Consider the following 27,272-nt stretch of genomic DNA (forward strand, 5'->3'; position numbering starts at 1 on the left):
TCCATCATGTTTTACAGATGGCCGTAGACACTCACTGTTGTTCCTCCCTCCTGACCTCCTCCTTGACGACTTGAGCCAAACATTTAAACTTCGCATTTATCACTTAATAAGCGTCGCTGCTTTTCTCTCCACTTCTTGAGTAATATAGCATACCGCAGTCTTTTCTCCATGTTTGCCTTCCATAAGAATGGCTTCATGACAGCTACCCTTCCCCTCAAAGCATTCCTAATGATGTTTTGATGAACAGTAGATTGATCAACTGATGGGTCCGATGCATCATTCAGGTCCCGTGTCAGGTCAGCTGGAGTTTTTCTCATTTCTTAAGCACATGATTTCCAGATACTGTTTATCTGCTGTAGGTAGTTTTTAGGCCTTCAACTTTTTTGATATCCTCAAATTATCCAAGAGCATATGAAGGGTGGCTCAAAACTTTTGCACAGTACTGTGGTTAGTATATGGTTTTGAACCTCATATTTTGAAGCTCAACATTAGCAGTTTGGCTAATGCCATGCTAGTTTGTTTGAAATTACCATATTTATCAGCTAACACTAGCAATCCCTGCTAATTAGGGCAATGTACCAGAAATACTAGAATTTAGCTCAGCAGAACTGGAGCCTCATCTTCTTGGATGGGCCGTACCTCACAGTAGGTCATATTATTGATAATTTCATGTTTCAGAAACACTAACAGCATAGCGATCCAGTTCAGTTTGTTTTTCTACCTTATGCTGTAGCGTCTTTTTTCCGCTATCCTTACAACCATGAAACAATCAATGAAGTAGCCTCCTGTAAAACCACAAACTTTTTACAATACAAACAAATGCATGGACAAGCTCATTTTTTTAACCTTCAAACAGGCCTCCAGCTAACAACCTTGCTAAGCTATTTAACTCTTGGGCACACAGATATGCGAGTGGTATTCATGCCTTTAAAAACAAAAAGTCAGTGGTTTTCCCAAAATGTCAAACTTTCTCTTCGTGCAGGTTACTGCGGAGGAGAAACAGTTAGAGCTAAAACAACAGTTTTTGCCTTTTAGAATAATTACAGAAAATTCTGCTTTTTTTTTGAGGGGGGGAGGCGGCTTTGCAGTGAGTGATCCCAGAGTTTATTTTAAGCAGCACTGGAAAATGTCAGCATCCATTTACGGCTCATATAAGAGACACCATCAAATCATCAAAGCGAAATGTCTGCAAGCTTGAAAAGACTGAACAGATACATGTGTTTTAGGGAGGGAAGAAGAAGGATAATTTGGCTGCCTGTGTGATGTGTGCTGTATTTGCAAATCCCTGAGCAAATGTGTACTTATTTGTTAGGTAGGTATCCAGCATGTATTTATAATTAGGCAAACCCCAGCCTAATCTCTTAAACACATGTGGCCAAATCAGCTCCTCAAGGCTGCTAATAGGCCTCCTACATTAACCAATCCCGTTGATTAGCACTCTAATAAACAGTCTCACACCACTGGGACTTTCAACACGCACTGCAGCGCCAACCCAAATATCCTCAGTAAATTCAAACATATGGGTCGTTAAAGATCTGTGGTAGATTTGCCTGATTTTCCTTACAGGTGGGATTTCCTTAAAAGAGACTCAATTTCACACACCAACTGGAAAGTCCCTGCTTAAAATTAAATTCCAGCAAATCTTTGCTATATTATATTCTGCTTTCTATTAGTCTCTATTTTCAGTTTTTCTCTAATAAAAACGTCAAGTTTATTTTCATAAAGCATACCAGTTAATTTAAACTTTATGATATGAAGGTGGCAATTGGCAGAATGAGGTTACTGTTAACATATCAGATCTTTCATAAAGAGCAAAGGTCACAGAGTTGCATGTGGCTGTATAATATCCTACACTGGTAACATTACAGCATAAACAAAGATAGGTATCACATTAACAAAAATGTATTCAAAACAGTTTTCCAGCTTTATATCTCACAGTATCCTGTAAGCCACAGCCTTACAGCCAAAAACTTCCCATTACTGGCCAAAATGTAGGTCTGTTTTATGCTAGTTTTTATGATTGTTTAACTTTATTGTCATGTGAAATGTGGTGTAAAACTTTATGCATGGTGTACAAAACTCATCCCACCAGCCTGTAACATAATTTAACCTTATGCCTGCAGCACAACTGCAGCATATTATAACCGCAGGATATATAAAAGTTATAAATAATTCAGTCTTTTAAAGTAATGTTTATAGTTGTTGTTGCATGGCTAAAGTTATGCACTGTTATCGACAACTTCACACATATTGACATATGAACATATTAATATGAAGGTGAATTATTATAGTCAAGCGATCTTCATGCATGCTGTAAATAATATATTCATATAATAAAAAGATATCCTCAGTAATTGCAAGTTTAAAAAGTATTTTCATTATATTTAGGATTTGTGAAAAATTGTTTGCTTGTCACACTCTAGTCTCCAAAATAAAGAAAGGTTTTTATTTTTTACTTTTTATGGTCATAAAAATGCTTAAATTTCTAGCAAACTGGTATTAGAAGAAATGCAAATTTTACGTCATATTTTGGTAAAAGGTATTTGCATTAATATATCAAAAAAACAACTATTTACATTTGATGATTACCACTGAGACCTGTGTGAACTTCATCACTAGAACAAACTTTACATCACCAACACCAGCTTATGTAAAATTGGATTTTTCACTGGAAAATCGTATTTTGTTCCACAGATAAACCCAGTTTTGTCATTTGAATATGCCTGATCTGTATTAAGTTATTATAATAGTGGAGGCTTTATGTTCCTGTGTCTCATTTCTATTTTAGAAGGAGTGTTCTAACTTCATCCGTGTCCTTCAACCGTACAACCAGACCCATCTGTACATCTGTGGCACAGGAGCCTTCCACCCCATCTGTGCTTATCTGGAAATGGGCAAGAAGGCAGAGGTAATTCATTCGGGGCTTTTATTGTAACCAAATGTTTTGGAGTTTTAATCAGTTATATATATGCAAAGGGTCATTTAAATCTTAAACTGAGCATTCATTAAGAAGGCATGAAATGTGACAACAGCGCTATAGTAAATTCATGTGAAAGAAAGTCTGAGTATCGTCTAACGTACAGCCGTGTTCATTCCCTCTGACGATTATCTTCTCATCAGTGTTGTCTTTTGTGCGAAGCAGTGGAAAAAAGCGGTCACTACATGGTTCAATTACAGCTGTCGAATATTTAACAGCCTTCCGTCCTGCATTAAAGTTTAATCAGTCATCTTGAGAAACTTCTACAGGTTAATCAATGTACTAGCATGGATCCTGCCGTCCAGCAGTAGGGAGGGGTAGACCCTAGAGGCGTTCACTTCAGTTTAAAGTAGTGCTGACAGTCTGTAACTGATTGAATAAATTAAAAGTCACAAAAAACTCACTCGCTTTTCTTTAAAAGACTCAGAGGTCGTGTCTGTTTTTACTTCATTTTACTGCTTATATTCCCTTTTTTGGTGCATTTGGTAACAAAAGGCAGCAGTGTAATAAAACATTCCTTGTTTCTCCCGTCTGGAGGAAGTGTTTTTTTGCATCCCACCCCCCCAAAGTAGCGCACTATAATGAGAATGTATTGTAACTTGAAACACGTGCTATAAATGTACCTTTAACCATGCTCGTTGTGGCTTTCGCTGCCCTCATTTCGATCTTTGACCTTTACCCACCGCAGGACAACATCTTCCGACTGGCCTCACAATTTGAGAACGGCCGCGGGAAAAGCCCTTACGACCCCAAAATGCTCTCAGCCTCACTTCTCCTTGGTGAGTTTGATGCGTGCTTTTATTACTTCCAGGGAGGACGCTGTCACTTCAGAGCTGGTCATTTGTTCCTAACTATCCTTTCTCGCTGGCAGATGGAGAGCTGTACTCGGGCACATCTGCTGACTTCATGGGAAGGGACTTTGCCATTTTCCGTACGCTGGGAGATCATCATCCAATCAGAACAGAGCAGCATGATTCAAGATGGCTGAATGGTAAAAAAAAAAGAAAAAATCTTAGAAGACGAGCTTAGAGTGATTTTATTTCTCATGTTCAATTCAGCGGTTGAATTTTTTTTATTATAGTGTATTCTTCTGAAGGCTTCTCAATTATATTTATTCCTAGTAGCAGCAGTGAAGTATAAACCACTTGAGACTGCAAAAACTAGATAGCATGACTCAGAATACTTTGCTATTAAGGTAAAATTAGACCATTGTGGTCTATATAGACCTCAACCTTTCCCTAAAAGCTGGATGTAAATCCCTGTCATTGGCCATTATTTGGAAAAGTATACCATTGAGCTTTTCAGCAGACTTTGAGGCATTAAATTCTTTCGCAAGCCTCAAGTCTCCAATCATTTCCATTCATGTGCAGACATCAGATATCAGAGCCCATTCACAAAGTCAGTGGATTTGCCTGTGCTAGCAAGATTAGCGCTGCAGTGAGGGTTATTGACTGCTCAGTCTGTCTGGCTATCTTTCGGCACCGCAGAGGACTTAGGGAGCCACAAAAGGTCAGTTTGAACCTTTCCCTCAAGCTGTGCCATCCCCCCCACCCTCTTTCCCACAGAACTAATCCGCTCTTAGCTGTTTTCCTCCTGTAGTGGAGTCAAATTCCTCCCAGTCCCCCTCAACCGCCCACGTCCCCCTCCCCAGGCACCATCAAAAATCACAAACACGGGTCTCGCCAGTGCTGATTACTGTGACATATTAATAAAGAGCAGTATAAACCGAGGAAGTCATTGTTATAGCGTTAATCCTCATCGATCTTTCACCTTGTTCAAACAAATACGCTGGGGATTGTATCCATTCGGCTCGGCAGAATCCAGCGTCTTCTGCACAATGAGGGGATTGTAATTGCATGGATTACCGGGGTGGAGATATTCTATTGAGGCTTTATCAACAAGGTTATATGGTACTCAAATGTAACATAGAGAAACCAGGGAATGAATCCCTAATAGCAGCTGATTCTAAAAGGATTTGGGGTTAAACTGTAGTTTTGGTGGTCCTGATTTATTTACGCATTCCTTCACATTTTAATGACCTCTTGCTTATATGGATGGTTGGATTTCCTTTGAATAAAGCAGCTTTTTGTTTGGATTATAGGTAATCAGTGGTATGACTTCAGTGGTCAGCAGCTTGTTTTTGTTTTGTTTTATCTGTGGTGTGCGCACTCAAATTTATGAAGGTCTGCATATAAGGGCACATGTTCATGATCGAGGTATGAAGTGTGTGTGGGGTAAACACAATTCACAGCAGAGGTCTCGCACCTGCGCAACCCTTATAAATCTGCCTCCCACTTTGGCCGCACGTTCCTTTTTCACAGCTACTCTATATCCTAAACGCCCATGGAGGTGTAACATGGCACTGCTTGTTTCTCTCCGCTTAAACCCCCGAGCTTTTGGACGTAGGCTCGCTTTACGCGCGGCGACGCCTTAGTGACTGCGGCGACTTTTCCTCGATTCTTACGCCCCCTTTATGCCAATAGATCCCAGCCCTAAGGCCTTGGCTCCTACGTTTAGCTTTGATTTCCTCTTGCGCTTAAAGTCAGGATAAATTTATTCAAGTGTTACCCGGGACAATCAGAGCCATGTGTGTTTGCGAGGATGTGGTCTAGAGACAGGGTTTATGTGGGATTTGGATTTGGAGCGCTCACTTGAGGTAAAGTCACATACTATAACACCATGGTGTAAAGTGAAGGGCTGCTATTACCGAGCCGTGACTGGAGAATATCGTGGGGGGGGGGGATTGGTTACAGAGGTGTAAAATAGGGGTGAAATGATTGTCACCGGGGCAGAGGTTGGATTGTAAAATTGTATTTGTGTGTCTGCTGGGGTGAGTTTATGTGCTTTATTTGTTTATTTTTCCTCTATTTTCTTTCTTGTAGATCCCAGATTCGTAGGCATACACCTGATCCCTGAGAGCGACAACCCCGAAGATGACAAGATCTTCCTGTTTTTCAAAGAGAACGCCATGGACGGGGAGCACACTGGGAAAGCTACTATTGCCAGGATAGGACAACTGTGTAAGGTAACAACACACACAATCCCACAAAACTGTTATAACAGTGTAATGTGGCATCAATATGATTCTGTTACACAAAAAAAGTAGCATACTTCTTATAATGTGCCTTAATTATCAGTTTATAAGCCCTTAAAAAGCCATTTAGTAACATGTACGTGTCCTAATGAGAAAATCTAAGTAATAATGAACAGCCAGAGTCATAGTAGCTGAAAAAAAGTTAACGATCATATGCCCATAGTTAACCTTTACCTTCCTTATAAATGCCTTATAAGGTATAAGTTAGTTAGAGGTGGGAATCTTCAGACACAACGCCCCACAATATGATATTATCACAAAACTTCACACATGATACAATATAGAAGGAGACTGCAGTCCTATTTTTATTCGTGTGACTGAACCAGTAGCTTAGGACGTAGCTTTGTCAAGGTAAGTGTGTCCACTGCTGGTTTTTCTGTTGTGAGCCAATTTAATGCAAGTTTGCTCAGATAATGTTATCTCAGGATGGTGGTGCACGAGATGAGCTCTCTTGTTCAAAGTATTCCCAGAGGACTTTAGTTTACTTAATAAAATATCGACATTTGGTGTCCTTGTATCAACACAATACGGCCACGCAAAATATCGCGATAATACTCCATATCGACCTCCCCACCCACGTCTAATGCTAATAATACAACAAATATGTTTACTGCAATACTTTTTATAAACAGAAACTTAATACTTCTGTAACATTTTTAAACTTTCTGTTTATATAAATGTGATATTTACAAGGACCTTACTAACAAAAGTGCATACGGAGGTGTGAGCTGACAGCACTTCAAATGTTGTTGCAGAATGACATGGGAGGTCACAGGAGCCTGGTCAACAAATGGACCACTTTCCTCAAAGCGCGGCTAATATGCGCAGTTCCTGGCGTCAATGGCATTGACACACATTTCGACGAACTACGTAAGTGCGTTTTATTTTATTTATTTGTGTCTTTGCTCGATGTGGAAAAATTCTAACCTCACCTCAGAGCTTCACCTTCACACATTATTCTTCTCGCTGTTTAGAGGACGTGTTTCTCATGAGCTCCAAGGACCCAAAGAATCCTGTTATCTACGCTGTATTCACCACATCCAGGTACAGTCTTATGCCCTTGACCTCCAAAGTGAGCATGCAAGGGTTTCAAATGTTCAAACTGCGTGACAGATGCTGGTAGTATCAGAATTGTTTTGTTGATGTGTTGCTAAGAGATCAGAAAGACTCGATTATTTCAACGGTCAACCTTCCTGTATAGGTTTCATCCTCTGCATTTGAAAAACACGCGCCTCGTATTTCTTTTCAAGAAGCCTTTCTTTTCTCCTCCTTTATCCTGCCCCTTTATCTGTAATTTCCTAACCATTTTAAATGGCACGGCACGATGCAAGCGACCAAGTGCGCCTCTGTCAAGTTCCCAGACGGCGCTCTCGTAATCCACTTACAGGTGTCTCATGGATGCTTTTCTCTCCGAGGGTAGCCCTCCCCTCGTCTCAGATTTGGAGATTGCTTTTATCAGATTCCCCAATTCCTCACTACCTGTCCCGTTTTTCACTGAAACCTTGGCAGGCTTGTAGGAAAATCAGATTATGGAGCAGGAGGGAGCGAGAGAAACATGATATTCACTTAACAGAAATCCACGGGGGTTTTTTGTTGTTGTTGTTTTTTTCCTCCCACCCCCCTCGGCCACCGCCCCAGCTTCGAATGGGGTTTTCAGAAGCCGGGTGTGTCTCTACTGAAGCATGTGGAGAGGTGAAGGCATGGGGCAGGGCAGATAAGTGAGTTGAAATGGCACAGATGGTGGCACTTATCGTGATGATGAAGATGATGAATTTGCATTCAGGAAGGAGGAGGGCTTTTGTGTGTGTGTGTGTGTGTGTGTGTGTGTGTGTGTGTGTGTGTGTGTCCGGTACTGTTTCTGCACCGCTTCAAGAGGAGGACAAACACTTCATCATCAATCACTGCTAATGATAAGACGAGCTGAATAGAGGAGCGGTGCAGGCTAACGCATAGTGACAGGCGCCTTGCTTTACCAGACCTGTTTGGCTTTTCACTGCTTTCAGGGATGTATTAAAACCCAGAGGTTGGTGGGCGCTGGTGGGCGTACACCCACGTATCCACGTCTGCCCACACAAGCACGCACACACACACGTACACTTTAAAATTCAATTATGGGGCATTGAGGAATTAGAGTGGTTTAATTGGTTTTCTAAGTGGCCGGTTTTCAGAGATGAATAGAGCAGAGATTCAGAGGGACCGGCTTTTAATATCACTGCTTAATGAGGCACAAAGAAGCTGCCACTGACAGATCAGTGTCTGATTGTGTACCTCGGTGTGTGTGTGTCTGTGTGTGTGCATTCTAGGGGTGAATTTGCATGCCTCTTTCTGTGTGAGTCTGTGTGTATCTGCACAAACACATTTTCACCCTTCTTCATAAGCACAGATATTGGAGCGTCATTTTTTTTGCCCCTGGAGTTAATTGAATTTCTCTGTAATTAACATTTTCAAATGCTAATCCATTCATCTTCCATGCTTTGTGGAGTACTGTCGGCTGTATGTTTGCCAGCCACATCCCTAATTAGGCTGATACAACTTCCCATTGCAGTCAGCAAGACAAAGGACATCTCGAATCATTTTGAAGCATTCGGTTCCTGCGAGTGAAGGAGATTTGCTGTCCAAAAGAAAATCTGTAATTGTAAAATGTGACACCTGGAAAGTAAATGAATGATTATTTGGGGCATTTATCCTCATAAAGTAAAAAATAATAAATCTATGAAACTGTGAAATAGATGAATAGATATGATGGAAGGTTTATAGACTTCACGCTCTCCATAGACTGCAAGCATCGTGCTTATTCTGTCATAATCTCCACAAGAATATTTAATAACTCTTGTGGAGTATGCACGTTGGAATATTCATGTGAAACTCCCCGATTCTCCCATTTAATGACTCACGACTCAAATTGCTGTCTTCTGGATGACCCGCGAAAGAGCTTAAATTGAAAAAATAAAATCCACATCACTTCCCTTTTTTTAGCGTGATTGATCGACCTTGCCTGCTTTCCTTGTGAAAGCAAAATCCACCCATCTGGCTCAAGCAAATGCTCACAAAATATTGGAGGGGATTTCAAATATGCTCTGAACCAGGTCTCCTGGTTTGTTGGTGGTGTGCCCAAATTCCTGTCTGTTCTCAAGAGGCTGGAAGCAATCAGAGAGAAGTTCCAATCTGTCATTGCTGTACTCAAGTAATGACAACTTTGCTCCGCTCTGTCTTTGTGCGATGATGGGTCATTTTGTTGTCTTTCTTCAGTTTTTAACAAGCTCCTAATCCCTGTCTTGTGACCGATCATTTACGAATCCCCTTTGTTTGTCTCTGTCATCTCTTTTATTTCACCGCCCTCTTGCTTCCTCCCCCTCTTGATCCTTAAACTCACCCCTTCTGGATTTATTTCTCTTTCTCTCCTTCCACAGTAACATATTTAAAGGCTCAGCAGTGTGTATGTACAACATGGCAGACATCAGGAGGGTTTTCCTGGGTCCCTATGCCCACAGAGATGGACCCAACTACCAGTGGGTGCCCTTCCAAGGGAGGGTGCCCTACCCTCGCCCTGGAACTGTAAGGCAATTTAGCAAAAATTTTGTAAATTTATGAGCAATAATGAGACATTATAAGACGATATTAGACGAAACAAACATATCACGTCTTGATCTCAGTGCCCCAGCAAGACATTTGGAGGTTTCGATTCTACAAAGGACCTTCCGGATGATGTCATCACCTTCGCCAGGGGTCACCCTGCCATGTACAACCCGGTGCACCCAATAGGGGGACGACCCATAATGGTACGCACGGACGTGGACTACCAGTTTACCCAGCTGGTGGTGGACAAAGTGGAGGCAGAGGATGGGCAATATGACGTCATGTTCATTGGCACAGGTATGCAACAGATGACACTGCAATAAATATTGTGCTCCTGTATGTTTATTTCACCGCCAGGGTGGTCCGCCATAAGTACTTTTGGTTGTACACTGCAAACAAAATCAGATCAAATAAAGTCCAGTGTATTGTTTTAAAATGAAAGGCATTTTTTAACCACAGATAGATTTTTACGATTTAGTATTTACAGATATTTCCACTCAAAAACAGATACGGAAAATTACAATAATATTTTCCTTTTTTTTAACCGACTTTTAATTTCTGTTTTTATTTTATTTTTATTTACAGTGTACTGACATTAGTATCTAATACACTCAAAAAGCTTGATGTCACTAACAAATGTCTATGTTGAAATAGGGGGAGCTTGAGTGAAGATGGGTTTCAAAGCAGCTTGCAGAATCCAAATTTCACTTTTTGAAATGGCAACCCGAGTGTGTAAAAGGATATCATCATGAGCCATCACATGGCACTGGGACCAGTTGATATACCAGTTGATTCCGATTAACTTCTTGGCCTGAACCACTGAGCTCAATTTGTTTTTAATTAAAATGGGATTAAAATAATCAGAAATTTTGGGAAAGACAATTAACGACTAGCAGGACCGTTAGTCATAAATTATTAGTGATTTTTAATGGAATATCTGTCTAGGCACACAAAGACCCCTCCTGTGTTCCAGTGGTTCTTTGTGGTACTTAATTCCAGTTTATCAACTTTATAAAGCTGATTGATCGGTGGGAAACCCCTTTCCCAGTGATGTTAGCACAGCTGAAAACTGTTGTACTGATTAAAGGAGCAAAATGTTTGGATAGTTGAGCATCTGGAGTATTGTAATGGACAAAGAAAAGATATTTCTTTGAAACTCACAGAGTATTATTGTTCCTGGAAATAAGAATAGAAAGAGAAGTGGGAGGCCTCTGTGTGCACATCTGAGAAAGAGCACATCAGAATCTATAGTTTGACAAACAGATGCCTCGCAGTGCCTTTAACTGGCAGCTTCATTAAATGACACCTGAAAAGCACCAGTCTCAGTGTCAACAATGAAGAGAGTCCTGGATGCTGGCTTTTCTCTGCTGAGTTATAAAGAACAAGCTGTGTTTTAGACTGGGCAATAAAATAGAAAGATTAGGATGGGTAAAAGAACACAGACGGTGGACAGAGAAAGACTGAAAAAGTGTTATACACATACAAAAAACCAAACAGAAAGAAAAGTGACTGAATAAAGGAAAATATGCTGGAGTGCTTAACGCAGAGAATCTCTTTTAATCGTTTTTAATTTTTTGATCTATTTCCATGTTTCTTCTTGCACTTAACATGTATTTTTGAATAAGGCACACACACGTATTTCTAATCTGTTACTTAAACCATACATACATGCACCACAGATGTTAATGTATGACCAGCACAGGCCTGCATGTACACTTACTGCATGCTGTCTTTTGCCTTTCAGATAAAGGAACAGTGCTGAAGGTGGTGACGATCCCCAGAGAAAGCTGGCATGACCTCGAGGAGGTTGTATTGGAAGAGATGACTGTCTTTAGGGTATGACGTTTTGTAATTGCGTGCTAATAGCCTCCCTATAAAAACACATATTGTCCGTAGAAGTGGCGTTAAATGGGGTTTATTTGTTTTGTACAGGAGCCTACTCCCATTACTGCTATGGAGCTGTCCACCAAGCAGGTAAAAACTTGCTTTCTCACTGTGTAATTAATCCAAAAGCTGTTGACAAGGGTAAAGGTCCAAGTGAAACAAAACAAAAAAAAAAGCGAGAAATTCTCGGTCTTTAAACATACACTGTTATCCATAAGCGAAGAATGTGCCCACTGAGAACTAAACCCACAAGCACCTTTTTTTGCAAGAACCTTTCCAACTGAGGCGCACAGGAACATTTAATTTTTACATCCTCGCTCTCTCTCTGACTCCCACAGCAACAGCTGTACCTTGGCTCAGCCCTGGGTGTATCGCAGATGTCTTTACACCGTTGCGAAGTGTATGGGAAAGCTTGCGCTGAGTGCTGCCTGGCCAGAGACCCTTACTGCGCCTGGGACGGTGCTGAGTGCTCGAGATACTTTCCTACTGCCAAGAGGTAGGAGCCCGCAATCGCTAAACACCCTTCTTTAACCTTTATTTATCCTCGGAGGGTTTGCTGAGCATGCACGCTGCTTTTCAACAACATCCTGTATTAATGTCGTCACATGCAGTCACACCTGGGACTTATCAGTACACCTGCATTCTGCTGTTTTGGTTGGCTTTAAAACAATTGGTTTTAAATGTTATGCTCAAGGGCATCCTGATGCGCAGCCTCATTTCTCTAGCGTCAGACCTCCACTGGCTTATTAGTAAGTGTGGCGACTCCAAAAAACAGACACAGATAGCCATTGTATGCCAAAACTTCTAAACATGGAAGTAATCTGAATATTACACCGGCACGAAATTGAGTCATTAAACACACATACGCACTAATTATGCATTCCAAAAAAGTACAATCCAGCATCTTAGCCAGTAACAGTTGTTCTGAGTTGTGCTTCAATCATCCTACCGACCAAGACACATTAAGAAATATGCACAAATATCCAAAGACAAACAAACACACAATAAATTATAGCAACCAGGAGCTGCCTGACCACTTCACCCTTCAGCCAGGAGGTATGAACATACACACCCTCAAATTACCCTCTGGTGTCACCCAGCAGGATTAGGCTGACCACTCCACCACTACTACCCTCCCATACACACACATAGCGCGACACCCCCATGTCTCATTCATCTAGAACTTCTCACACCAACAGAAGTAGGCCAGTGGGTATACTCCAGCTTGGCAAGATTACAGACGAGGTGGCACACCCCATGTTTAAAGTGGGGACAGGCTTCTCTCAGCTCTCCACTGCACTGCAAATATTTTCACTACCAGAATGAGAACCAGACACCCAACCTTGCACGTGCTCAGATGGCCAAAAAAGACAGGAATGTTAGCCCAGGAAATGTACAGACGAGGGACACGTGTGAAAAAAGCGGGATGTAAATGGTCATAATTTTGTGTGGAGAATTCACACAAACATGCTGAGCATTTTTTTTTCTTTTTAAACCTTCAGTGGTTCTACTTTTTATCCCTACCTTGGTTCTTTCTCTTCTTTCCAGCCGTTGCCTCATGTTTGGCTCGCACCCGATTTGATTTTTGCAGCGGCCATCAGCGTTTTTTGAACCATGACAACTAGGAACTAGGGAGCCATTCACAGCTAGTCAGTAAAGCCAGACTTTGAAAACGCCTTGCCATCGCATTAAAAAGCCAAATCACACAGTAGATTTTTTCATATGGAGAGGACAAAGACTGGGCCTGCTTTTACAAGGCGTTTCAAGGGCAAAACAATGCTGTATGTGTTTCATAATAACGGCTCATCGGAAGGCAATGAAGCGCAGTTTCACTGCTCAGCAGGTTTATGTTTCTTACATTCTGCTGTTTTTTTTTCCTTCCATGTGATTTAACAGTGGAGTTAAAGGTTGAGTTAGTGCCTGTTTTCTTGGGCATTGGGTAAACATTGCCCCCAAGTGGTGGGAATAAAAAAGTACATAAGAAATAACTTGTCATGTACAGCAATGATTCCCAACCAGGTTACAAATATACCACTGGATATTTGCAAAGCTAATCTTAGATAAGTTAACTAAAAGTATAATTTACTAAGTAGTAGCAGCCAAAAGAAATTCATAAAAGATTTAAATAAAAAAGCAATGGAAACAAAGTGAATATCTGGGTAACATATCTCACTTACTGTATAACAGTTGAACAGTTTTTACCTGATAGCATGGGTAATCATTTTCAATAAACTTTTATTTTTATAGCCCCAAATAACAACAACAGTAACCTCAAGGTGCTTTATATTGTAAGGTAATAACCCTGCAATAAAGAAAACGGAGAAATTAAACAGAAATCTAATGACATGGGTCAACAAATGAAACAGTTGCAACACAGTCAGTAACTAAAAAGATGTTTTTGTTGTTTTTTTGCTAAATGTACAGCTAGCTATTAGCTAATGGTGTATGTTAAAGGCTAAATAGCATATGGATAAAAAGTGAAATTTGTTAGCTAACAGTGTCGGCTAACTGTTAGCTAAACTTTATGGAGAAGCACGTCAAATCTGGTCACTGTACGTGTAATTATATAGCTGTGAAATCAAGTATTAGCTTACAGCAGTGGAATTGGAAGCTAATAGTTACATGTGGTTAAAAGAGTTAACTGACAGTAATTGAAAAATTTTGAGGATTGTCCAGATCCACTTTAATTAGTACAGTTAAACTCATTTATGTACAAAAAGAGTTGGGTTCCACATAATTCCACAATCTTCCAGCAAATTTACCCCAGGGTCAGACCTCGCAATGCTCAGATAAACTGTAAAAACTTTAAGGGCAACATCTGCAACCCTAACATTTAGCATGCCAACTGAGAGCAAAGATGATAACAGTACAATTGAAAAAGGACTCAAATATGTATGCCGTGTGTGGTGTGATCACCTGGAGAAAGCTTCTTCACTCTAAAAAGATCATGACAGCATAGCTTAGGTTTGCAAAATTACATTTGAACAAACCACTAGACTTCTGGAAATGGCCATAATGCACAGTACCATGTCTGGAGAAAACCAAACACAGCATATCAGTGCAAACACCATAAACCAACAGCCAGCACAGTGGTGGAGGGGTATTAATTTGGGTTTGCTATACAGCCCCAGGACCTAAGCAGCTTGCAGTCACTGAGTCCCCCATGAACTCCTCTGTGTACTGAGGTATTCTAGAGTCAAATGTGAGGTCATCTGTCCGACAGCTAAAGCTTGACCGAGACAAGACCATCCAACAGGTCAATGACTCCAAGCATAGCAACAAATCTGTAACAGAATGGCTGAAAAAGAAAAGAGAAAAGTGTTGCAGTGATTCAGTCTAAGTCCAGCCCTCAACCTGATTGAAATACTGTGACATGATCTCAAGAGAGCTGTACATAAACGAATGCCAACAAATCTTAATGAACTGCAACAGTGCTGTAAAGATGAGTGGGCCAAAATTCTTCCACAATGATGTGACAGACTGATGAAGTCCTACAGAAAACTAGTTATTGCTGCTAAAGGTAGTGCTGCAAGCTACTGAATCATGCAGCGTACTTAGTTTTCCACAGGTCCTTATAGCTGTCTGTTTCCACCACTTCCATTCAGTTTCACTGTCGTTTTTTCACAGGCGAACCAGACGGCAAGACATCAGAAATGGAGATCCTCTTTCCCAGTGCTCAGACCTTCAGCATCACGGTACCTTAAAGATTTCATACAAGCACATACACACTGTCTCCTCCTCATGCCATTTGCATCTCATTAGTCTGTCTGCATGTGCTTTGCATTGAGCAGATGACATGGATGGCTTAGGGGACAGCGTGGAGGACAGGAGTGTGTTTGGTGTGGAGAACAGCAGTATGTTTCTAGAGTGCAGCCCCAAGTCTCAAAGAGCGCTCATCTACTGGCAACTGCAGAAGCCCAACGACGAGCGCAAGCTTGAGGTGTGTATGCCTAAGATGACTTGCTAATATACTGCTAGATGATTATAAAATATATTACACATAGTCAGATTTCTCCAGACAAAATATCTCCATCCAGGGCTCCACCTTTCCTGCTCCATCATCTAGTGACTTATGACACTTCTAATCTTTAACCTCAGAGACCCAAAAGGGTGAAAACCACTGGGTGTGGGTGTTTAGATTAACTTTTGTACTGCGGCTGTATTTTTATAGCTGGCCTTTCTAGGTGTGTTATTTTAGGTACCAATGAGCAAAGAGAAATACGATACAAAAAAGTCCAGCTGTGTAATAGATCCACAAGTCAGAGGGTTTATTGAAATGTGAAACACAGCCGTTAATAATTTTATATGGAAGGATATTACTGTTTCAGCAAAAAATAGTGTTCAGCTATGAAATTAACCTAATAAGAATTTGCTGTGCCCACCCACACTTGCTGCATGATTTGCTGCTAAGTTTAAGCCAGCTTCTACTTTTTGCTGGACAGCATCACTCTGTGCTGACAGCCCAGGTGATTGATGTAGCTGCAGTTTTTCCATGCAGTGTGAAGCAGCGTTAGCTTGAAAGGAACCTTTGGAGTTTGCTTCGATCTTTCTTACCGATACTCATGTATTCAGTGAGACCTGAAACAAGGCATTTCCTTTGAACCCTTGTTCATTGTTCTTCTTCTTTCCTGACCAAATTTGACATTATAATGTAAAATGTGTTTTCTTTTACTGATGTGACTTTCCTTGGTTAAGTGATACCAGCTGAAGAGATATATCCCTTGCCCTGAATGTAAGGGGGCTAAATGGCAGTATCTCCTTCCAGAAATCCCGATCTGATTATTAGAAATTGGTTTGGGGGTGTAATTTAATAGAAGGAATATTGTATAGTTCTGTCACAAAACTTCTCACATCAAACTTTATGGATTTTTCTGAGTAACTGGGTCATGATTTCTGGAAAGAGTTTTTCTAATGGGTTATTTTTGGGTACTTTTGAGCACTGCAAGACAAGTGTGAATTAATTTAAGAGGATACAGGCATCTCTGATATAGATTATCGAATATGTATAAAAACTGTGGTTCATTCTCATGTTCCATCATTATTTTTTTCAGTATTTTCACCCATTGTATTCTTTGTCTTCCTCTTTGTTTCATTTCAGATAAAGCTAGATGACAGAGTGCTGCGTACAGACCAAGGTCTGCTGATACGCAGCCTCACTCAGTTTGACACAGGCGTCTACCATTGCCAGGCTGTGGAACACGGCTTTATCCAGCCTCTGCTCCGCCTCAATCTCCAGGTCATCCCCACCCAGAGATTGGGTGACATCCTGCCAGGAATTCCTGGTGCGGGAGGTGGCGCAGGTCACTCAGCCAAACACAGGATGTGGTACCGAGATTTCCTGTCTCTCTTGGACCACCCAGAGCTAAACAGCGTGGAGGAGTTTTGTGACAGAGTGTGGAAGAAAGAGCGCAAACAGAAGAGGGTGAAGACACCTAACAGCAACAGTCAGGGCAAGCCTGACAGCGCAGGCGGGTCCAACTCTGCATTACAGCCTAGAGCTTTAGCTCCCACTGCTCAGAAACAGCAAGCCAGTCCACCTCTCAGTCGGCCATGGCTTCAGGCTGGAGATCTAACAGTAGAAGAGCCAACACTCAGTCAGAATACCCAAAAGGGTATATTGAGCAGTCAGGCACCTAAGAACAACCAGAAAACCCAAAATGGCCAGAAGGGGCAGGCCAGGCTAGCTGGTTCTCAGCTCGCAGGGGGATCTCGGGCGAGCAGCCAACATGCAACCAAGTGGAGACGGATGCAGGAAAATAAGAAGGGACGCAACAGGAGGACCCATGAGCTTCAAAGACCTCCACGCAGCGTTTGAAAAAAAAGAAAAGAAAAAAAAAAGGACACATTAAACCAGACCGACACACATGCAAGCACAAACCCACGCATCCACACAAAAACACACAAATACGTTCTATAGATGCAATGTGTGATTCAGTGACCTCTCCATAACAGCAGAAAAAGCAAAACATCTGAAACACTTTTTAGGTAGAAACATGAACTCCGCACATGTAACGTCAGTGAAGCTCTCATTCAGACACAAAAGCACACAACCTGTGAAAAGGACAAAGATGAGAAGAGGACTGAAAAACTGGAATGCATACTGTAAATGTGTGAGGATATGCTGGTTGCCTGGGATACTGGCTGGCAGACACGTCAACCTCCTGTACATAAGCTACTAAAATAAGACTGGGACAAAAAAAATGTTTAGTCAGGTGTTCGTTGGTAAGCAAATGGACATAGCATGCTGGGACGACAGCCGTGGAGACGTTGAAAGAAGTGGGAATTCAGTGCGGCCCGCTGGCCCGTTTGACCTGAGCATGTGAACTGCTAAAAGAAAAGGATTCAAAACTCTTATTTTGAAGAACTGCTTGAGAGGAGAATAGAACCTCTCACGTCGTCTTTCAATTCAAGACGAGCAGCACGCTCACTGGAGGGCACAGAGGGGCTGCGGTTCGCCTCGACGTGTGCACAGATGGCACCGGTCGTTTTTGCAGGACAGAAGCATTATTAGATGGAGAAAATTTAAAAAAACAACAAAAAAACACTGCAAAGTCATGCAACTGTGCAAAAGTGCTTCATCATAACCCTCTTCAACTGAGGCTCGGAAAGCATCGTGCATGTTGTTGTTAATGTTTTAATAATAAGCTAATTATTTTAAGAGGCTCTTTTTTTTTACACCCTCCCTAAAAAGCAAAAAGTTACTTCTTTTTTTTAAAATTTGCTTTCCTTTCCAAACCAGTGCTTCTCCTTCTGGGGGGCAAAAATTGCAGGCGACATAGTAGTCTTCAGTGTGCGTAACCCCTTCTGCTCCCAAGGATTCTGTGTATAAGTTATTTTGTTGTTGCTTTTTCTGGGATTTATAGGGCACAAATCCCAGTTGTCCGCTATGCTAAAAGCCCAGTCTGAAACAAGACTGCCAGTTGTTTGTGTACATATATACGACAAACGTAACTCTCTGTGTATATACAGTACATATACAGTACAAGAACACCACTTGATTATTATTTATTTGCTCATTGTTTTGTGAAAGGGTTGCATTTATTTTTGATATTATGGTATTTTTGGCTCATCAGTATATTGGAGAAACAATGGCAACAGCAGCAAAAAAAAAAAAAAAAAAATCTTTGATGGACCAAGTGGCCGGATGTCTGTGTGTCAAAAAGGAATCCCCCCTTTTTGAGGGAGCTGAACATGAATTAATTAGAAGCACGAGTGCAGGGGTTTGTGTGTTCATTAAACAAAACGTCTGACAGAGATCCCACCAACGATAAGCACAATTTTGTCTCTTTTTGCCTTTCATACCAGATCATCTCACTATTTTCCTCTTCTTTTTTTTCCTCCCGATCCCATCAACATTTTTCATCCAGTAGCTATTATGTGTAAGATAATTTCCCCAAACTGAAAAACATTAGCTGTGAATTTCTGTAAGAAATAGTGGAGAAAAATGTTAAATCTAGTCTGAGGAGAAGACACATTATACTGCATGTGAATGCTACCTACAGTAAGTGCATCTTTTTTATTGTCTTTTTACGTGTTTTGTGTGAGAGGTTAAAAAAAAGAAAGGAAAAAAAAAATCCCTCAACGCAACGTGTGAATTAATTTTGCCAAACAGTGATATTAACAACTCATGATATCCTAGCCAAAGCTGTTTTAAGGTCCAAGCTCCTTAATCTTTGATTCAACAATGGTACCTCCTGTCTCCCCGCGCCCCCCGAGTTCATGACGAGAGTAATGTGTCAATGCAATAAATTAGAGCAAGATAGTGTTCCCTACCAACGCTCAAAAGTTTGTTGTGTCCCTAATCCGGGTCTTTCCCTCAGAGTTAGAAATGTGAGAGAGCTGAAAGTTACCACTGCTGTAACACAGTTCTTTCTGGCATGCATTCAGTTGTCTAAATAAACATCTCTGTTACAAGAACAAGCGTCTTTGTTCTCATTCATGTCAAAAAAAAAACCTTTCGATCCGCCCTCACCCTCCTACAATTAAAGGGCCCAAGGGCACCCTCATGACCCTGGAATGTGTCTCTCAGGTTTCTGCTCATAACACCATATAGATTCATTCTTTCATGTGTTTATACACCTGTTTGTTATTGTTGTTTGTTTTTTCAAGTTCTGCTCTAAAATTGATATTCTTAATGTCTTTTGCGTTATATGCAAATGAGTTGCTGCTAGCCACCCCGCCATTCCAGACCTGGACTTTCCTGAGGAGAGGTGCCTAGCCAGCCTTTTATGACATCATACCAGGCTGCCAATCAAAACAGCTCAGTCAGGCACTTTATTACCGATATAAGGAAAAAAGCATGGCCTTTTCTTGGGTTTTGAGAGCCTATAGAAAAAGTGACTCTTGCATAATGAAATCCTTTTGACAGTTGATGACATTTGTGTATTAGTTTGACAAAAAACAGCTGTGTCATTCTGATTAAATAATTACATTTTTTTTATTTTTGATTCTGACTGCATTTAAAGTCATGTTGGAACTAGATGAAAAGTCTAGACCAGGGGTGGCCAACTCCAGGCAGGTTTTAGATGTGTCCTTGAACTAACACAGCTGATTTAGATGGCTAAATTAGCTCCTCAACATGTCCTGAAGTTCTCCAGAGGCCTGGTAACGAACTAAACATGTGATTCAGGTGTGTTGACCCAAGGTGAGATCTAAAACCTGCAGGACACCGGCCCTCGAGGCCTGGAATTGCCCACCCCTGGTCTAGACCCACCAGCACTGGATTCATCCTCTGGGACAGGGGTGTCGAACTCCAGACCTCGAGGGCCGGTGTCCTGCAGGTTTTAGATATCACCCTGGGTCAACACACCTGACTCAAATGATTAGTTCATTACCAGGCTTCTGGAGAGGTACAAGACATGTTGAGGAGGTAATTTAGCCATTTGAATCAGCTGTGTTGGATCAAGGACACATCTAAAACCTGTAGGACACCGGCCCTCGAGGCCTGGAGTTCGACACCCCTGCTCTGGGAACTTCCATCCAGAAGATGAATTTCTGGAGATTTGAATTCTGAGTCACTGTTGATTTATGCTCAACTTCATTAGGTAAACTGGCTAAACTAGATGGTTCACATTACACCACCCTCAACCTGAACTTCTGCTACATGGCAGGAAGGATCCATGCTTTCATGTTTATGCCAAATTCCGACCCCATCATCCAAATGTTGCAGCAGAAATCAAGACTCAGCAGACCATACAATATTTTTCCAATCTTCCGTTACCCAATTTTGGCGAGCCTGTATGAATTGTAGCCTCAGTTTCCTGTTCTTAGCTGAAAATAGTGGTGCCCAGTGTGTCTTTCTGCTGCTGAAGTCCATCTGCTTCGAGGTCTGACATTCAGAGATGCTTTTCTGTATACCTTAGTAGTGGTTATTTGGGTTATTTGTTGCCTTCCTTTCAGTTGGGAGCAGTCTGGCCCTTCTCTGGATTCAGCAAGGCATTTTTGTCCAGAGAGCTGCCTCTCACTGGATATTTTCTTTCTTTTTTCCCCCTCACCATTCCGTGTAAACCCAAGAGGTGATTGTGTGGAAAAACATTCAGATCAGCAGTTGGTGAAATATTTTAATACCCTATTTGAACTTCAACAGGTAGTCTTGACCAAATGCCTAAATGCATCGAGCTGCTGCCAGAAATTGGCGTTAACATACAGTTGGACAGGTGTCTCTAATGAAGTGGCCAGTAAGTGTATTTTACACAGATGAAAGCTCTACTGGTGATGGTAAGGGAGCATAGCTAAAATTTCCACAGCAGTGTATTAAACTCTGCTTATTAACTTCGCAGAAAATACTGACAACACTTTCCATCGGGACTATTTCTTGGAATAAAAGTTCAGCATAATAAGCTCCTGGTTTTAAAGAGTCATTACAGACATTCTGGCAAACCACAGTTGGAATATCCCTGGCACAGCACATAATGAGCTAGGTGAATTAGTTTGCAAGGTTCTGTGCATGTCGGCTCACTGGCACCGTTTACTGAGGCGTCGTTACCAAAATATTGTCCCTTGTGCGTGCCCGGCTATGACAAGTGTCCAAATGTCTGCCTGTTCTGGAAAGCGGAATGTCTTGGTGTTACATTTTTAAAGTGCAATCTGCATAGTGCTTTAATAATGAATGTGCCTTTATTGTGTTGTGATGCTGCCAAAAATCTCAGGGGCAACTTGTGCAATAGAAACTGACTGCAAGGCTCGATGCCACTTGAGATAAGTGAGATTTTTATTTCTGGAATTTGACTGAACTAGCTCTTCACTGCTAGCAAACATCTACACCCACATTTGAAGCTCTCTGGGGAGTTAACTATAGTTATGATGACTTGCAAAACTGACCTCTTTACTTGCCAGAATGGATGCATTGTTGATGTTTATTATAATATCAGCAATCTTCCTGTTCTATTTCCTGAAACTGCAACGCTCATCTTTCTTGAAAAATATTGTTAATTATGTGTTTTCTAGTGATCACGTGCCATCTATAGACAGCCTTAAACTCAGACCCAAATATGCTTCTCATGAAGATCCACCAGAGGTCGCTGCTGGCCCACCACCTTAGTTTCATGCACATTGTGAAGTTACTAAGGTTATCTATCTATCTATCTATCTATCTATCTATCTATCTATCTATCTATCTATCTATCTATCTATCTATAGATATATATATGAAAATAGCTTCCATTCAAATCCAGTTGCAATGACTTCAAAGGTAACATGTGGATGTGTAAGTGCATGCATGTTGTATGTCAGCTGAAGTGAATAGACTGGTGCAAACAGCTTCCCTGCCCCTCAAGTTTTATGCACATTGTGAATTTACTGCTCCTGTTACCATGACTACTGTCTTTGAATGTCCTGTGTGTCAGTCTGAGTTCTTAAGATACTCACTTTCAGCTGTAGAAACAGGATGTCTTGACCATTATGTTGGGGGATTTTATTCCTCTTTCCTTTGCTTCAAGGGGGCTTCTCACTGTCTGAAGTGCTTTCCTCTAAACGTCTCCTATCATATCCGTGCCTCAAAGCTACATTTCTATTTGAAACCACATTATTTCTTCTTTCTTTTTTTTTTTGGGGTGCTGATAATCCACAGTGTTTTTAAACTGTGGATTATTAAACTGTGGACTGCTTACGAAAATGTAAGAGCAACATAATGTGTGAAAGATGAACAAGAAAGTTTTTGAAATTTATTACTAAAAGTCTACACACAAATGTATTATAATAGTATCTCAGTAGTATTTTACAGTAGGTACTGGAAGAGCAAAAAGTCCAGATTCAGATTTCTTCTAGCTAACTGTACTTTATTTAAATAAAGTACATGATATGTGCTAGTGCATTTGCAATATATGTATATTCACATCCAAAGGTCCTCACGACTTTTAGAAAGTAGGCTCTGCACTGCTCAGAAGCTCTGACTCATTCCTTCTTGCCCAGGAGCTAGCCCAAGGGATTGTGGGAAATCAAGTCTGTGGGCAAAGAGAGAGGAGGAGATTTAGGTCAACGGCAGGACATGATAGCAGCAAAATGCTGAGCTCACTGCTAGTCCCCTCTCTCTGCTACTTTAGTATATTTCAAAGATACAGAAGATACTGTGCAGCTTTTTTTCCAGTTTGATTTTTTCATTCTCTATGAACTCAGTTTTACCTCGAGGGCTGCTGCTCAACTCTTACTATGCCCTGGATGTAGTTCTGAATGCTTCAGCCATTGCATACAACTGTCATTTACTTGTAAAAAGCTGCTGTGAGAAGCACTGGCACACATATGTACAGACAGTGGTCAAGCAACAGCTCAAAAAGGAAGGCAAGTTTAATAAATTGCAGTTCCTGCACTGGCCACTTGGGGCCGTTTCAAAAAGCAAGTGTTTAGCTATGAAGCATGAATGAACATGTTTACAGTCTGGTGCAAAAGACATTTTGTTTTCTACAGCTAATTTAATTTCCCTTAGCTGTCCGCTAGGCTTCAACTGAGCTCATTTGAGTATTGACTTTGAATCATGAACAACTAAACCATGTTTATAGAGTCAGTACTGTTGGAATATTTCAAGGCAACTATCAGAGAAATATTTTATTACTATGTTACACTGCCTGTGGGTGTATGATACATTTTGCTACACTGAGCAAAATTAAACTTCTAAACACTAAAAAAATTGGATCTTAACTACTAAAGGTCAGAAGAGAAGACAAGAGAGAAGAAGCGAGCAACATCAGGTGAAAGAAGAAATATGCTGGTCTCTGAGGTCGTCTTCTGAGGTTTGGTTAAGGTTATCTGAGCTGCTTTTGGTCTTTACACCCAAATATTTGTTCAAAGAATTTAACTCTCACATATTTTCTGCAAAAATAGGAAATAATAATGTTACATTTTAGGAACATATTAGGCTTATAGGCATATTAATCAGTTTGTAGCATTTCAACATTTTGCTCAATTAAACAAATGCAGTTTTGTCAGCTTCTGCTCTGCTTACAGATTTATGGCAGAGACAGTGCGATGTGCAAAAGATCATCCCATAGATGTCTGTGTTTGTGTGTCCATCTGTGTGAGAGCGATAGATAGATAGATGTCCGTTAGGATGTTATGGCAAACTGTGGAAATGACAACAGAAGGTTCTCGTGCACGTTCATTAACGTCCACTCCTGCACATGCTCGTGCATCAAAAAATTTCTTAAAGCATAGACTAGTTGTTCTGGTCTCTTATTATGGGTGTCCTACAGCAAATTCTTTCATAACTCAAATGGTGCTTAAATGCCTTTAAAAATGGCAAATAGTGAATAGGCCTGTCTCATGTTTGTCCATCTTTTACACACAGTCTATAATGTTCCTCAGCTGCACTATACTTCATGCAACTGATGCATGTTGCAGTAATCTTCAAGAGATCCCATAATTAGGAACCCTGCAGCTGAGTGGCAGCTGGAAACCATGGCAACTGGGGGAGGGATGTAATACAAAGCTGCTCTTCTTGATGATAGATGACATTTCCCATCAAGACTGAACCCTACTGTGTTCTCCAGGTGCAGCTTTCTTTTCTTGGCTCCACACTGATTTAATTTACTGGATTTGGCACACTGCTGAAAATTTTCTAAATCTTCCAAGATCTTGAAAGGTTTATGGAAAATAGATTTAAATGAATATATATTTTCCCACTGCTCAGTCTAATATGTATTTAAAGTATATTATATTAAATGATCTGGCTTTATAATTCAAATTAAAAATTAGGAGTGCTTTAATATAAAGTACTATGATTCTACTCTTAACAAATAGAGGTTTTACTCTATTAAAATTCTATTCTATTAGTTTAGTATTGTACGTACAGGTTGGATAACATTCAGGAGTAATAATAATAATGATAATACTGAAGCATAGTCTGTATATAAAGGATGGCTGTAGATTTGGGGTATGAAAAGTGAAGTGAGTGAAATCTTTAAACCTGTATTCTTTCTAATGACCAGCAAGAGGCGACTCCTCTTCTCCTTCTATGGTCTGTGATAAATCATCCTTACTTCTCCTTTGATCTGTACCCTCGGTATACACTTGCCATGTCCAGTTTCAAAATGGCAGTGTGGTTTGTGAAAACACTCAGCTCGATTTTTCACAGTGATTTTTTTTTATCTTTTACACACAGTCAGTAACCAGACCTTTCATGTTTTTACCGTCTAATATCATCAAATCCAAAACAGTGGATTCGAGCCTACATTTCCCATCATGCATCTTGAGAATCACTAGATTTATTGCTTTATAAAATCCACATCTTTCAAAATAGTTACCTCTTTTTTTGTACTGTTTCTGCCCGTGGTGCTTGTTGTGTAAAGTATGTGAATTTTATGGATTTCTTTATTAACTGATAACATGCAAATGAGTCACAATTATGCCTCTTAACATACTCGACTTTAAAGATACCTTAATTTGGACTGAACTAAAAGCCATTCAGTCATGCATGACTTCCATATTCTTCCTAAACACCAAGTTAATGAGGGTGTCAGTGCCTTCTAGGTGTCCTGTTTGTTGGTCTCTCTTGTGGAATTGTGATTTATTATCATGATCCCTCCTCCTTATTGTGTTGGTACATTTATAAACTGATTCGCACTCACCAGTTTGACCTCGGCCACGTACCACTACCACTCGCTGATTGCTTGTGATTGATGAGGTGGTCAATGACCTATTCCTGACCATCTCTGGAGAGAATACTGATTCACACGAGACTGTGGAGTTACGCTCAAGGATTGGGTAAATCTTCAAGGGCTGCCGAAGCTCTCTGGTCCAAGCAGCTTTACAAGCCAAGGAAAATACTTTATGAAAAATACGGCAGCATGTAGAGAATGACCCCAAGCCCTGTGGAGTATTTTATGTAACCCCCTTGTTAGCTCCAAAATATGATGTGTTTGAATGGACATGCTCAGTTGAATTTGCCCTCACTATGACTCATCTGTGTTTAGTTTAGCTAAACACAAGGGACTTACTCCCCTGTGGCAAAATGACGATGCCACGATCTGTGACGCACTGCCCTGACAACAGGTGTGTGTTGTTAATGATTCATAAACCACGGGGGTGTGCATGACTTGATTGGCATTTAAAGCCACATTACTTTGACATGAACCCTTTCACCTCTCTTTCCAAAATGAGCACTCTACCTCCCCCTCTCCCCCAACAAAGGGCTACTCTCAGTCCTGCACCACTACTGATGAATCAGCTCATTAGATCCTGGAGTAGCATTAGTTAAGATGTCAACTTCTGTCAATTCACTGCAATGAATAAAAGAGGAATGTGGAGTGAGAGTGGGAGAGGGGCACAACACAAATCCATTATAGCAGTGAGTCGTGCTTTAGGAGAGTGCTCTCAAACTGAATATTTACCCTGAGAAAATAAAATACGGAAGGAAATGTAAGATTGATATCTACTATCTGACTCACTGAGATATTTTTGATAAAGTAACAGCGATTAGAATTGCAAATACATATTACATATTTTGATGAGCAACAGCGCAGATGAGTTGCTGATGTAAAGAGTGACGTGATCATTTTCAAATTAAAGAACAGTTTGGGGCGGTGCTGTGGTGGCAATCTTGCCTCCCCAGCAAATAGATCCTGGATTTGAATCCAGTCTGAGCCTTTTCTGTGTGCGGTTTATGTGGGTTGTTTCCAGGAATTTCAGCTTCCTCTCACAGTCCAAACATGTGCACGTGATTTGGTACTGAAAATGTTTTTAAATTTATAAATCCAGAACCATGCAATGATTAGCCAAACTTTCAGATTCTTTGTCTTTATGTGGTTCTTTTATTTTTTTCAATCTTTTCTATTTAAAAGCTGCTGGTAGTTGAATTTTGTTAGTTTGGGAGACTTTTGGCTGTTTCCCTCATGATTGTAGTTGTCTTCTGTGCAAGGATAGCATGCTTCCATGTCATGGCACAGGAGAGAAGAACACTAAGGGAGGAATAATGCTAAAACAACTGAGAACTAAGGACTACATGAAGGTAATAAAACTATTACACAAACCAGGAATAACAATGAATAATTAAACAAAACTTAAAAGTCCAATAAAACTCAACCCAGGACCATAACAACCATGACCAGCTACATCATCTCCACCTTCCTCTTGTCCATGACTCTTAAATTCATCCCAGTTTACCATCAGTGTACGCCTGCTGGAGGAGATGTGAGAAGGATGCAGTTGTATATCCTTAACATTAGTCTTTTGGATCCATAAAGTATAAGAGAGGTGTGACACAGAAGTGGAATAAAATAAATAAATAAATATTTAAAAAAACATGGTGGAAAC

The 27,272-nt window shown here is 40.7% G+C and overlaps 1 protein-coding gene across 1 annotated transcript in view; it reads left to right on the forward strand.

Annotated features, from left to right (window-relative positions):
- Window positions 1-19,448, forward strand: part of sema3aa (sema domain, immunoglobulin domain (Ig), short basic domain, secreted, (semaphorin) 3Aa) — a 36,326-nt gene extending 16,878 nt beyond the window's left edge. Inside the window, exons 4-17 of the mRNA XM_031726567.2 lie at window positions 2,789-2,908; window positions 3,666-3,756; window positions 3,849-3,968; window positions 5,860-6,002; window positions 6,827-6,941; window positions 7,046-7,115; window positions 9,482-9,626; window positions 9,725-9,944; window positions 11,392-11,483; window positions 11,580-11,621; window positions 11,870-12,027; window positions 15,159-15,226; window positions 15,323-15,471; window positions 16,630-19,448. Of these exons, the coding sequence (XP_031582427.1) occupies window positions 2,789-2,908; window positions 3,666-3,756; window positions 3,849-3,968; window positions 5,860-6,002; window positions 6,827-6,941; window positions 7,046-7,115; window positions 9,482-9,626; window positions 9,725-9,944; window positions 11,392-11,483; window positions 11,580-11,621; window positions 11,870-12,027; window positions 15,159-15,226; window positions 15,323-15,471; window positions 16,630-17,346 (2,250 nt within the window). The 3' untranslated portion in view covers window positions 17,347-19,448. The remainder of the gene's footprint in view (window positions 1-2,788; window positions 2,909-3,665; window positions 3,757-3,848; window positions 3,969-5,859; window positions 6,003-6,826; window positions 6,942-7,045; window positions 7,116-9,481; window positions 9,627-9,724; window positions 9,945-11,391; window positions 11,484-11,579; window positions 11,622-11,869; window positions 12,028-15,158; window positions 15,227-15,322; window positions 15,472-16,629) is intronic.
- The last annotated feature ends 7,824 nt before the right edge of the window (window positions 19,449-27,272 follow it).

The sequence above is a fragment of the Oreochromis aureus genome, linkage group 17, assembly GCF_013358895.1.
Source record: "Oreochromis aureus strain Israel breed Guangdong linkage group 17, ZZ_aureus, whole genome shotgun sequence".
NCBI lineage: Eukaryota > Metazoa > Chordata > Actinopteri > Cichliformes > Cichlidae > Oreochromis > Oreochromis aureus.